This window comes from Triticum urartu, chromosome 6A (genome assembly GCF_056163025.1).
Source record: "Triticum urartu cultivar PI428250 chromosome 6A, HENAU_Tu73, whole genome shotgun sequence".
NCBI classification, from domain to species: Eukaryota; Viridiplantae; Streptophyta; class Magnoliopsida; order Poales; family Poaceae; genus Triticum; species Triticum urartu.
In genome coordinates this window covers 544,445,702-544,460,259 of record NC_141878.1, presented here as the reverse complement: position 1 = coordinate 544,460,259, position 14,558 = coordinate 544,445,702, and the positions used below count along the sequence as shown (strand labels likewise).

Here is a 14,558-nt window from a genome sequence, read left to right as displayed (position 1 = left end):
TCAAATTAGCATCCTCATTTTGAGGCACTTCAATGAACATGTTATATGTGACACGGCTAGAGCACGCAGCTGCGAGGAACATACCTGCGGCCGGCCCTCCAAGGTGCAACCAACCGCGGTGAGCTCCGCACACGCGAATGCGAGGGCCTCTGCGAGCACGCTACGTCGCTCGGCACGCACGCACACGCATCAGCACGTGGTTGCGGTGCCCAGCACGCGTCGGCGGCTCGGCAACACATGTTGCTACACACACGCATGCGCGGTAGCACACGGCGGCAGCACCTAGTGCATACGGCAGCACGCAAACGCGGCAGCGGCTTCACGCAATTGCAGCAGCACGAGGTGGAGTAATCCATTTTCAAACAAGCATACATGCAAGAAGTTTTTTCTCTCGAATATGTACGAGTGTGTGTATTATGTATTATAGGGTGAAGTGGGGAAGACACCCACGACAACGTTGTGTTACAAGTTACACTGCAACACAAAGCTAACTTGTCTCTGCTACTCACCGTGTTACTCTACGAAAGAAGGCATCGAGATCTCCCTTGAGGCCCCGACTGGAATTGGTGTAAAGTAACACACCGTAAAAAAATATAGGTGTACTTTACTGGTCTAATAAAATAACCATTATTTTACACGTGGTTGTGAACAAGCGCCTAGGTACGAATCTTCAAAGAGCTCCCCGAGCAGTGCCAATTCATCGCCACTAGCGCAAAGGCCATAGAGGATGGAGACATTGGAGGCGCTGTAGAGGGTGGAGATGTTGGAGGCGATGTACACGGGCACCACACTGGGGTTGGTGGCGTTGATGGTGAGGATGACGCCGATGTCCAGCACTGGCGGCGGCCGGAAGTGGAAGCAGCAACGCGGTCACACTCATCTTCGCCCAGACATGGCTCACAAGTCGTTGTTCGCAGCCACAACATCATGCCGCACCCCGTCACTTTATCGCAATACGATGGCATTGCGGGGGTTGTAGCAAGGCGCCATCGCTGCAGCATCGCTTGCAGCACGAGCGGTGTTGCGACAGGGCGGTTGCACCAGCAGTGTTGCTTGTTGTTGCATAGTCACGTCCAGGTTGCACCCGCGTTGTGGTTGCTGAAGCAGCGAGGGATGTTCCAGGGCGAAGTGCGTCAAAGTATGGTCCAAGTTGTAGCAACGGTGATCCTCGTCGTTGTGCGGTTTGACTTGCAGCCCCGCCATGGTTGCTGAAGTGCGAGGGATGTTATTGAAGTAGTGACGATGTTTTAGGTTGGAGCACGTTGAAGCCAAGTCATCGAGATTGCAGCAGTGGCAATGCTACAACCCACTCACATTACAACAAGCCGTCGTTGCTGCATGGCTGGTGGCTAGTTGCACTGCTGCAACATGGGGGTTGCAGCAGCCGGTGTGGTGGCGCCACAACCTCGCGGTGTGGTGGTCAGAGCAAAACAACATCAGTGCCCGAGGAGCTGCAACCGGTGCTTCAATGGATCACCACGTTGTGTTTAGGATGGCGACGCTCACATGGTGCTACAGAGGATAGTGGCGAGTGCATCGTCGTCAGCATCGGCGGCCGGTGCGGGTCATGTGGTACTACAAACAGAGACAAATCATCGTTGGGAAAATAGGTGGGAGAAGGAGACGAGCGGCTCTCGAGAGATAAGGTAGATAAGGCAGGAGACGAGTGGCCCTAGAGGGAAGAGCGGTGCATGGTCGCAACTAGGATATGTTCTGTTCACGCGACACAATTGATTTCTTCCAGAAATCAGTCGGTTGTTTTAAAGTGTTTTGCTTTGTCATTACATTTACAAATGGGATCCTAGAGCATTTGGAAGGAAAGAAACGACAAGCAGCAAAGGGATTGCACCAAGCTTTACCTTCTGGAAAAAAGATTAATTGAAGATTTCTTTCTCCTTACCCATAGGTTAAGAAAAAGCAAAAACCCCGTCTCTCTCGCTTTGTAATTCCCCTACAATAAGAACACGGCTCTACTTCGGCCCAAAGTGGCTAGGCATTTGTAAAGTATGTTCAACAGCTATAACTTTATTTAATTGGAAAGCACGGTGAGATACTCTCTCGCTATTTCAGGGGTACAAAAAGATATATTTACGAGTGGAATGGATTGCAAATGGGAAAGATGATGGATGATCTTCGGTAAGAATTCAGAATACTCGCAGTGGTGGCGAGCGAAGTGTTTAAACATGCTCAAGGATGGGATCCAGCTAGGTGACACATTATTGCCTAATAGCGTGTGATTGTTTAGTCCATGTTGCTGTTCAAGCAACTCAGTAAGATGCCATTAGTCATTTGCTCGTGTGTGCTAATGCTCTTGTGGTAATTTTGTAGCCTTTTCTTAGTGTCGAAATTGTGCCCTCTGAGGTGTGGTCTAATGTTTGGGTTGCTTTTGTTTTGTTTTGTTTTGTACTTGGTCTCTATGGTTCCATCAATTAAACGGGGAGTTACATCGTCCTTTACTTAAAAAAACATGTAGTAGTCTTATTCGTTAGAAAAATGATTTGGATCACCTGACCGTCCATCGGATCGGATCGCTTTATAGTGTACGGATCACTTAGCATTGCTTTCACCCGTCTCATGTTGCTTTAAATTTTTGCATCATTCCACGATGTTGATCACTTGACCCACTCGTGCACTCGTTCTAGCTATATGCTGCTTCTCCTCTATCACCACAACAGGGTGTTTCTCCCTTAATAACCCTCTTCCATTTTAACACAAGCGTCGAGCTCACTGCCATGGATGACCTCGTGGTGACTACAACCCGCAACCAAAGTTCTTTGCGGTGTATGATCGAGGGAGGCCGTGTTTGGCGGCGAAGTCAGTGCTCCATATTGAGGTTGGCGGTTTGAGGATTTTGATGTGGTGATCGCTTGGCATGCTAGAAAGCTCATGTTTTTTTTGCTGCCAACACATTATGTGACATGCTGCGATGATTCTAGGTGTCTGCTATGAACTATGTTTTCATACTACCAATTGATTTTCTTGTTATTGCATATGTTGGCTTACATCCTTGAATACATTGCAACCACTTCTCTTATGGAGTTTGTTGCTACCACCGAGAATTTATTGCATACATAAATAAAATTTGTTGCTTGTATTTGCTTGAATTGTTGTAATGTTTTCTGCAATGTTTTGACATACACCAAGAAGAAATGATGTGATGACATTGCAAACAAAAAGATAACTTGAATTAGGGCTGAGGAGAGGGACGATTTGTTGGCCCGCCGTCCCACGGACGCCTAGCGCTCTTCTATTCATTAGCAACCCGATGTAAATAATTCGAATCCAATGGGCTCGTGAGTCTTCGATTCCTCCACACACATGCATGTGCCACTATCACAAAAAAGCTAGACAGCGGGCGTGAATCTGTCGATCTTGGCGCACTCCTGCGAGACGACCGCGGCGGTGGTGGGGCTGCGCTCGAACACGACGTCATAGCCGTCCGTCCAGCTCTCCATCCCGGGCGCCATGACATGCCAGAAGAGCCCCCCGGCGCACGGCCCGTTCCCCTTCACGGAAGCGTAGATGGCGTCGTATACCATGCGGAAGTAGCCGTCCCGCGCCGCCACCGTGTAGCCGCCGGAGCGCGCGGACCAGCCGAACTCCGCCACCAGCAGCGGCTTCCGCAGCGCTTTCCCCGCGTCCTCGATGTGGGACGCCATCCACCTCTTGGTGAACTCCACCTGCGCCTGGCTGCTCGACCCCGGCATCCTGCCACACACACGCGCGAGTGACACGTTTAATCCATCGATGGTTCGGGCTAGGAGAAGATGAACTTATTTTGCGTACCACTGGTCGGGGTAGACGTGGATGGTGGCGAAGTCGACGGTGGGGATGCGATTGTTGGAGACGAAGTCGGTGCCGGCGGTGTACCCCTGCCCCGGGTTGAACCGCTTGCGCTCCGGCGTGGACTCGCCGTAGAACCCTTCCATGCCAATCTCCACCATGTGCTTGGGGTCGACGTACTTGACGTACGCGGACATCGACGCCACCCAGCGCTGGATGCAAAGTTGCAAATCCATCAAATCAAACTAATGAACGGAATGGCCAAAATAAACAGGCGTGATATATAGGAAGTGAACTGAGGCCATAGATTTTTTTGTTTTGTTTTGTGTGAGTGACCGACCTCCATTGTCTTTCCGGAGAGGTCGCTCGGGACGCGAGGCTCGTTCATCAGCTCCCACGCGAAGATGGTCGGCTCGTCCTTGTACGCCACCCTCGTGAAGGTGTTTACTCGCGTGATCATCCTCTGTTCCACAAACACATATAACCACAATGATATGACGTATATACGGTGCATATCTCGCAAAAAGGAAAACTATACAGTGCAGCAACACTTCCATAAGAGGGAGAGACCTTAATGTGGTTCTTGTAGAACTGTTGGGTGAGCGCGTCAGAGAAGAAGTCGTCGTCGGACCCAAGGTAGTGGCCCCGGTCTCGCGCCCACTTCACGTACTGCTTCTTCCCGCCAAAGCTCTCCATGTTGTTCACCAAGCTCAGGATCAAGTAGATCCCTCGTTTCTTCGCTTCCGCTATTACGAAGTCTAGTCCCTGCACAAATATATTCCAAGGGGAAAAACATATACTTAGTAAATGCAGCATATATACGTGTATGCCACTGTATCTTGCTCTTCAATGGTGAATCGGTACGTTTTCGTGTGAGATCTTTACAGCTCACTTGGAATATACAGTACAATGAAACCTTTTTGCTACCATAGAATATATACAATATAAACTTTTTAATGAACAATTATAAATGAGTAAAAACATTTTAATGAGTAGTAGTAGTAAGATTTTGAAACGCCTGGCCATTGATTAAGATCTTTGGGGCCAGAGCATAGGAGCGTTTGACTTTTGAAAGAACAAATACACATTATTATGTTTTAAAACGGAGGGAGGAGTAAAGTAGTACAATGAAACCCTTTTACTGCCGGGATATATACGATGAAAACTTTTTGATGGACAATAACAATAATAACAAGTAAAAGATTTTAATGAGCAATAGTAGCATTAAGATTTAGTGAGCAGTAAGATTTTAACGAGTATACAATGAAATCTTTTTAATGGGCAAACGAGTAAAACATTTTAATGAGCAATAGTAGCAGTAAGATTTTAAGACGTCTGGCCATTGATTAAGAAGATCTTTGGCGTGACAGACATTATTCGTGTCCATCTGTCTAAATCGTTGCTACTACCACATGATTTTAGCGACGGAAACGAACCTGCATGCAGGACTACTAGGGTAAACGGTATTATGGCTATCTTTGGCGTACGTGTAATTAATCTGCTCAAGTGAAACGGAAATCTCTAGCGTAGCTTTGGCCGCGCCGTTCAACGTGAGACAGACACACACATACCACGAACACTTGCTCATTGTACACGCCGGGGGTGATCTGCAGCGGCCGGTCGCTGCCCTGGCCGTCACTGAAGGCCCAGGTCCTGACGACCGTCGCGCCGAGGCGGGACGCCTGCTCCAGCACGTCCACCACCTTGCTCCGGTCCGCGGGGTTCGACGCCATGTACATGAGCCAGTACGCGTTGAACCCGTCGGCGTAGAACCGCCGCCCGCCCGCCATGAACCGCGCCCCGCTCGCCGTCACAAACCCGCGGGCCTTTGGCCTACCATCCACTTCCCCGGCGCCGGCGGCGACGGCAAGGGCGGCCAAACACGACACGAGCATCACGAGCTGCGGGGTGCTGGTGGCCATGCCTATGTATGTATGCGGAGCCGAAGCTGCCGTGTCTACGTGCAAGTGATTGGCAAAGGTGCAATCTCTCCGGTGATCGGTCGATCACCTGTGTGGATGGGGATGATATGTCGTCCGCGGAGTGCTCGCGTTATGTAGGCACGGCGAGACGAAATAGGCACGGGCCTGTTACGGAGGGTTTACGGAGTGCCTCCGACATGGCAAGGTTTTATTGGATTATAAGGAAGGAGATTGGCCCCATCCACCTGAAAATCACGGGGCGGTGGAGAGATTTTATAGTAAACCCGGTAACAGTCCCGTAATAGGCCCGTGTGTTTAGCATTTTTGCCGCGAGCATAGTGCCGTGCTGACGCTCGCGTTGCCTTGCATTGTGCACGTGCGTCGCTAGGTTCACTGCATGCAGCAGTAATAATGGAGTAGTAAGCGCATGTACGACCCTTAAACCGTCCGCATCTTGGATCACGGAAATCATTTAACGCGGTCCTGTATCGGTCCGCAGCACGGTCCGGGTGTATTCTTTTTTCTTTTTCTTTTTTCACTTCTGCTTCAGTGCAACCTCCTAAACACATCAAAGGTAAAGATTTCTCCACACCTCTTCATAATAAAGAGTATGATGGTCTTTTCTAAAAAAAAATACGTCGCGCCGCCTGACATACTTTTTTTAGGCAAGCGGTGCTTGCCGATTGGGCCAGCAAAGTGGCTGCGCTGCTAAGACATGCCTTGATGCGAATAAAGGGTGCATGTTGAAGAGAGTTCAAAGCCAGTGGAGCTAGCGAGTCCGAGTGATTAGTGAATTAGACGAAATTATAAGAACAAGTGGCAGATCCGATTTATTAAAATGATTTCTGGATTGTTTTCGAACTTGAAAAACTTTTTAAATTTTGCAAAAACGCCAACATTGGGAATCTCGAAACAGTTTTGTAAAAAAGGCACACAATTGGAAACGTTAGCATCTTTCAAAGCAATTTTTTGTAAATTTCAACATTATTTGAAAAACATGAAAAATACGAACATTGTCAATATTATGAACACATCTTTGCAAACGAGAACATTTTGTGAAATTCCCTTACATAGTTTTTGAACTTGAGAACAATTGTGAAAATTGGAACATTTTTTGAATTTGTTAACAAAATTTTCTTCACACTTTTAATTTTTTCGCATCAACAAATGTTCAGAATTTCAGAATTTGTTCGTATTTAAAAAAAATTAGAGTTTCAAAATTTGCTCGTGTGATTTTTTTAAAAATAATTCAGAATTTCTAAAAAAACTTTCTTATTTTTTAAATGTGTTCATAATTTCAAAGTGCGCTTCAAGTTTTCAAAGATTATTCGTGTTTTCAACAAAAAATATCATTTCAAAACATTGTTCACAAATTAAAAAATATTTGCATATTAAAAAAAGTTCATGGACTTAAAAAATATAAGCATTTCCACATTTTGTTTTAAAAATTCGAAAAAGTTTCTATTTAAAAAAATTGTTCATGGACTTTAAAATATATCGGTATTTAAAAAATGTTCTCAAGTTTCAGTGAACGTTCCAAATTTTGCAAACGTTCTGTGCCGCTTCCGTGTGTTCATAAAAGACTCGCGCTAGGTTTAATCTAAGGCAACTGGCAGATGGAGAGGCTATCAACACTTAATCATAGCTCCAGGGTCACGAGATTGAATCCCGATAGCTTGTCATATGTTTTCTTGAATTTTTACGCCATGCACTATTTCGGTTCCTATTAGTGGGTCGGCCCAGTAGGAGTGGATTTGTCAAATGTCCATATTACTCTTTATACGTTTAGGGAGGCGGTTGTACCGAAGAGGGAGTCTTTTCACTTCTTGAGAAAACGTCCTCGAGGCTATTTATTAGTTAGTGGCGACTTTATACCTGATTGAACATGCTCAATTTTGAAAACTAGGAATTGCATTCTAAATGGTGAAGCACGCGGGGGGGGGGCTCTCCCCCTCTCTCCCGGTGGCGCTGGAGCACCGCCGGGGGAACCATCGTGACAACAATCTACTCCAACAACTTTGTCGCCGTCATCACCAACTTTCTCGCCCTCTATGCAGCAGTGTAATCTCTCTCTTCCGCTGTAATCTCTACTTAAACATGGTTCTTTATGCTAAATATTATTATCCAGTTATGTGTTGCACCTCTATGATGTTTTAGTAGATTCTTTTTGTCCTATGGGTTAATTGTGGTATGGTGTGGTTGATATGAATTATATATTATTATGGTGTTGTTGTATGGTGCCTTCTGTGTCGCGCAAGCGTATGGGATTCACTGTTGTAGGGTGTTACAGTTGTTGGAAATATGCCCTAGAGGCAATAATAAATTAGTTATTATTATATCATATTTCATTGTTCATGATAATCATTTATTATCCATGCTAGAATTGTATTGATAGGAAACTCAGATACACGTGTGGATACATAGACAACACCATGTCCCTAGTAAGCCTCTAGTTGACTAGCTCGTTGATCAATAGATGGTTACGGTTTCCTGACCATGGACATTGGATGTCATTGATAACGGGATCACATCATTAGGAGAATGATGTGATGGACAAGACCCAATCCTAAGCCTAGCACAAAAGATCGTGTAGTTCGTATGCTAAAGCTTTTCTAATGTCAAGTATCATTTCCTTAGACCATGAGATTATGCAACTCTCGGATATCGTAGGAGTGCTTTGGGTGTGCCAAACGTCACAACGTAACTGGGTGGCTATAAAGGTACACTACGGGTATCTTCGAAAGTGTCTGTTGGGTTGGCACGAATCGAGACCGGGATTTGTCACTCCGTGTAACGTAGAGGTATCTCTGGGCCCACTCGGTAGGACATCATCATAATGTGCACAATGTGACCAAGGAGTTGATCATGGGATGTGTTACGGAACGAGTAAAGAGACTTGTCGGTAACGAGATTGAACAAGGTATCGGGATACCGACGATCGAATCTCGGGCAAGTATCGTACAGATAGACAAAGGGAATTGTATACGGGATTGATTGAATCCTTGACATCATGGTTCATCCGATGAGATCATCGTGGAGCATGTGGGAGCCAACATGGGTATCCAAATCCCGCTGTTGGTTATTGACCAGAGAGTTGTCTTGGCCATGTCTGCATGACTCCCGAACCCATAGGGTCTACACACTTAAGGTTCGATGACGCTAGGGTTTATAGGGAAAGTATGTACGCGGTTACCGAATATTGTTCAGAGTCCCGGATGAGATCCCGGACGTCACGAGGAGTTCCGGAATGGTCCGAAGATAAAGATTGATATATAGGAAGTATGGTTTTGGCCACCGGAAGTGTTCCGGGCATCACCGGTAGTGTACCGGGACCACCGGAGGGTCCCGGGGGTCCACCAGGTGGGGCCACCAGCCCCGGAGGCATACATGGGCCAATAGTAGGAAGGGACCAGCCCCTAGGTGGGCTGGGGCGCCTCCCACCAAGGCCCAAGGCGCCTCCAAGAGGAGAAGGGGGCAAACCCTAGGGCAGATGGGCCCTAAGGCCCACCCCAGGTGCGCCTCCTCCTCTCCCCCTTGTGGCCGCCACCCTAGATGGGATCTAGGGTTGCCGCACCCCTTGGGGTGGGAACCCTAGGTGGGGGCGCAGCCCTCCCTCTCCCCCTATATATAGTGGAGGCAAAGGGGCAGCCCAACACACGAAGTTCTTCCCCTGTTGGCGCAACCCTACCTCTCTCCCTCCTCGTCTCTCGTAGTGCTTGGCGAAGCCCTGCTGGTGTCCCACGCTCCTCCACCACCACCACGCCGTTGTGCTGCTGCTGCACGGAGTCTTCCCCAACCTCTCCTTCTCCCGTTGCTGGATCAAGGCGTAGGAGACGTCACTGGGCTGCACGTGTGTTGAACGCGGAGGCATCGTTGTTCGGCGCTTAGATCGGAATCAACCGCGATCTGAATCGCTACGAGTACGACTCCTTCATCCGCGTTCTTGTAACGCTTCTGCTTAGCGATCTACAAGGGTATGTAGATGCACTCTCCTTCCCCTCGTTGCTAGATTACTCCATAGATTGATCTTGGTGATGCATAGAAAATTTTAAATTTCTGCTACGATCCCCAACAGTGGCATCATGAGCTAGGTCTATGCGTAGTTTCTATGCACGAGTAGAACACAAGTTGTTGTGAGCGTCGATTTTGTCAATTTACTTGCCGTTACTAGTCTTATCTTGATTCGGCGGCATCGTGGGATGAAGCGGCCCGGACCGACCTTACACGTACTCTTACGTGAGACCGGTTCCACCGACTGACATGCACTAGTTGCATAAGGTGGCTAGCGGGTGTCTGTCTCTCCCACTTCAGTCGGATCGGATTCGATGAAAAGGGTCCTTATGAATGGTAAATAAAAATTGGCATATCACGTTGTGGTTTTGGCGTAGGTAAGAAACGTTCTTGCTAGAAACCTATAGCAGCCACGTAAAAACTTGCAACAACAATTAGAGGACGTCTAACTTGTTTTTGCAGCATATGCCTTGTGATGTGATATGTCCAAAAGGATGTGATGAATGATATATGTGATGTATGAGATTGATCATGTTCTTGTAATAGGAATCACGACTTGCATGTCGATGAGTATGACAACCGGCAGGAGCCATAGGAGTTGTCTTAATTTATTTATGACCTGCGTGTCAACATAAACGTCATGTAATTACTTTACTTTGTTGCTAAAGCGTTAGCCATAGTAGTAGAAGTAATAGATGATGAGACAACTTCAAGAAGACACGATGATGGAGATCATGATGATGGAGATCATGGTGTCATGCCGGTGACAACGATGATCATGGAGCCCCGAAGATGGAGATCAAAAGGAGCAAAATGATATTGGCCATATCATGTCACTATTTGATTGCATGTGATGTTTATCATGTTTTACATCTTATTTGCTTAGAACGATGGTAGCTTAAATAAGATGATCCCTCGCAATAATTTCAAGAAAGTGTTCCCCCTAACTGTGTACCGTTGCGAAGGTTTGTTGTTTCGAAGCACCACGTGATGATCGGGTGTGATAGATTCTAGCATTCGAATACAATGGGTGTAAGCCAGATTTACACACGCAATACACTTAGATTGACTTGACGAGCCTAGCATATACAGACATGGCCTCGGAACACGGAAGACCGAAAGGTCGAGCATGAGTCGTATAGAAGATACGATCAACATGAAGATGTTCGCCGATGTTGACTAGTCCGTCTCATGTGATGATCGGACACGGCATAGTTGACTCCGATCATGTTTCACTTAGATGACTAGAGGGATGTCTATCTAGGTGGGAGTTCATTAAATAATTTGATTAGATGAACTTAATTATCATGAACATAGTCTAAATTGTCTTTGCAAATATGTTGTAGATAAATAGCTCATGTTGTAGCTCCCTATTTCAATACGTTCCTAGAGAAAGACCAAGTTGAAAGATATTGTAAGCAATGATGCGGACTGGGTCCGTAGTCCGAGGAGTGTCCTCACTGCTACACAGAAGGCTTACGTCTTTGATGCACCACTCGATGTGCAAACCCCTACAACGTCGTCTGTGGATGTTGTGAACACCCGACAGACACATCCTGATGACTACTTAATAGTTTAGTGCACCATACTTTACGGCTTAGAATCGGGATTCCAATGACGTTTTGAACGCCATAAGACATATGAGATGTTCCAAGAGCTGAAATTGGGATTTCAAGCTCATGCCCGTGTTGAGAGGTATGAGACCTCTGACAAGTTCTTTTGCCAACTAGATGGAGGAGAATAGCTCAGCTAGTGAGCATGTGCTCAGAATGTCTGGGTGCTACAATCACTTAAATCAAGTGGGAGTTAAACTTCCGAATAAGATAGTGATTGATTGAGTTCTCTAGTCACTATCACTAAGCCACTAGATCTTCGTGATGAACTATGACATGCAAGGGATGGAGTTAATCCCGGAGCTGTTTGCGGTGCTTAAGACCGCAAAAGGTAGAAATCAAGAAGGAGCATCAAGTGTTGATGGTTTAACAAGACCACTGGTTTCAAGAAGGGCAAGGGCTAGAAGGGAAACTTCATGGATGGCAAACCAGTTGCCGCTCCAGTGAAGGAACCCAAGGTTGAACCCAAACCCGAGACTAAGTGCTTCTATTGTAAGGGGAACGGTCACTGGTAGCGGAATTACCCCAAATGCATGGTAGATAAGAAGGCTGGCAACTTCAACAAAGTATATACGTGTTATTAATGTGTACCTCACTAGTACTCCTGGTAGCACCTGGGTATTGGATACCGGTTCAGTTACTATTATTGGTAACTTGAAGCAAAAGCTACGGACTAAACGGAGACTGGCTAAGGGCGAGGTGACGATGTGTGTTGGAAGTGTTTCCAAAGTTGATGAGATCACCATCGCACGCTCCATCTGCCTTCGGGATTAGTATTGAACCTAGATAAATGTTATCAGGTGTCTACGTTGAGCATGAATATGATTAGATCATGTTCATTGCAATACGGTTATTCATTTAAGTTAGAGAATAATGGTTATTCTGTTTACATGAATAATACCTTCCATGGTCATGCACCCTATGTGAATGGTTCAGTGAATCTCGGTCGTGGTAATACACATGTTCACGCTAAAAGATGTAGATAGTACCACTTTCTTGTGGCACTGCCGCTTAGGTCATATTGGCGTAAGATGCATGAAGAAACTCCGTGTCGATGGATGTTTGGAGTCACTTAATCGCTTGACACATGCGAGCCATGCCTCATGGGCAGGATGACTAAGACCCCGTTTTCAGGTACAATGAAACGGGCAAGTGACTTGTTGCAAATCATACATGCTGATGCGTGTGATCCAATGAGAAATTGAAGTATGCGGTGGATATCGCTATTTTCTCATCTTCACTGACAATTTGAGTAGATATAGGTATATTTACTTAATGAAGCACAAGTCTGAAATGTTTGAAAAGTTCAAGCGATTTCAGAGTGAAGTTAAGAATCATCATAACAAGAAGATCAAATTCCTACGATCTGATCAATGAGAATTTCTGAGTTATGAGTTTGGCAAACACTTAAGACATTGTGAAATTGTTTCACAGTTGAAGCCACCTGGAACACCACAGGGTAATGGTGTGTCCGGACATCGTAATCGAACCCTATGAGGTATGGTGTGATCTATGATGTCTCTTGCCGATCTACCATTTTCATTTTGAGGTTATGCGTTAGAGACAGCTGCATTCACTTTAGATAGGGCACCATCTAAGTCCGTTGAGACGACGTCGTATGAACATTGGTTTGGCAAGAAACCAAAGTTGTCGTTTCTTAATGTTTGGGGCTGCGATGCTTAAGGCTTCAGCCGGAGAAGCTCAAACCCAAAGCGGACAAACACATCTTCATAGGATACCCAAAGGTAATAGTTGGGTATACCTTCTATCTCAGATCCGAGGGCAAATTGTTTGTCGCTAAGAACGGGTCCTTTCTCGAGAAGGAGTTTCTCTCGAAAGAATGAGTGGGAGGAAGATAGAACTTGATGAGGTTGTCGAACCTTTACTTCAACCAGAGAGTGATGCAACATAGAAAGATGTTTTCTGTGGCGCCTACGTCTGTTGAATAGGAAGTTAATGATAGTGATCATGAAGCTTCGGATCAAGTTGCTATCGAACCTCATAGGTCGACAAGGATATGTGCTACTCCTGAGTGGTACGGTAATCCTGTCTTAGATATCATGTATCATGTTGTTGGACAACAATGAACCTACAAGCTATGGAGAAGCGATGGTGAGCCCGTATTCCGACAAATGGTTAGAAGCCATGAAATCCGAGATAGGATCCATGTATCAGAACAAAGTATGGGCTTTGGTGGAGTTGCCCGATGATCGGCGAGCCATTGAGATAAATGGATCTTTAAGAAGAAGACGGACGTGGGCGGTAATGTTACCGTCTATGAAGCTCGGCTTGTGGGAAAGAGTCTTTTCACAAGTTCAAGGAGTTGACTACGATGAGAATTTCTCACCCGTAGCGATACTTAAGTCCGTCGGAATCATGTTAGCATTAGCTGTATTTTTCGATTATGAAATCTGACAGATGGATGTCAAAACGATTTTTTCATAAGAAAAAGTTGTATGTGATACAATAAAAGGTTTTGTCGATCCTAAGGATGCTAAAAGGTATGCTGGCTCCAACAATCCTTCTATGGACTAGAGCAAGCATCTCGGAGTCGGAATATATACTTTGATGGAGTGATCAAAGCTTTTAGGTTTATACAATGTTTGCTGGAAACTTGTATTTACAAGAAAGTGAGTCGGAGCACTACAACATTTCTGATAAGTATATGTGGATGACATATTGTTGATCCGAAATAATGTAGAATTTTTGGAAAGCATAAACGGTTGTTTTAAGAGTGATTTTCAAAGGAAGACCTGGATAAAGCTGCTTACATATTGGGCATCAAGATCTATAGAGATATATCAAGACGCCTGATGGTACTTTCAAAGAACGCACACCTTGACATGTTTTTGAAGGAGTTCAAAATAGATCAGTCAAAGAAGGGGTTCTTACCTGAGTTGTAAGGTGTGAAGTTGAGTAAGACTCAAAGCTTGACCACGACATAAGAAAGAGGAAGGACGAAGGTCGTCCCCTATGCTTTTGTCATAGGCTCTATACAGTATGCCATGCTGAGTACCGCACCTGATGTGTGCCTTGCCACATGTCTGGCAAGAGGGTACAAAGGTGATCTAGGAGTGGATCACCGGATAGCGGTCAAAAATTATCCTTAGAGGAATAAGGAAATGTTTCTCGGTTGTGGAGGTGATAAAGAGTTCGACGTAAAAAGTTACGTCGATGCAAGCTTAACACCTATCCGGATAGCTCTGAGTAGAGATACCGGATACGTATA

General features: G+C 45.8%; 1 protein-coding gene across 1 annotated transcript; it reads right to left on the bottom strand.

Moving 5' to 3' along the window:
* Positions 1–3,094: 3,094 nt before the first annotated feature.
* On the bottom strand, positions 3,095–5,886 carry LOC125512638 (putative mannan endo-1,4-beta-mannosidase 9). Its single transcript, XM_048677736.2, has 5 exons — positions 5,355–5,886; positions 4,354–4,548; positions 4,124–4,246; positions 3,787–3,995; positions 3,095–3,708 (listed from the first exon to the last, which is right to left on the bottom strand). Exons 1-5 carry the CDS (start codon positions 5,703–5,705, stop codon positions 3,345–3,347), a joined length of 1,242 nt encoding a protein of 413 aa, XP_048533693.1. The 5' UTR covers positions 5,706–5,886; the 3' UTR covers positions 3,095–3,344.
* Between the last annotated feature and the right edge of the window lie 8,672 nt (positions 5,887–14,558).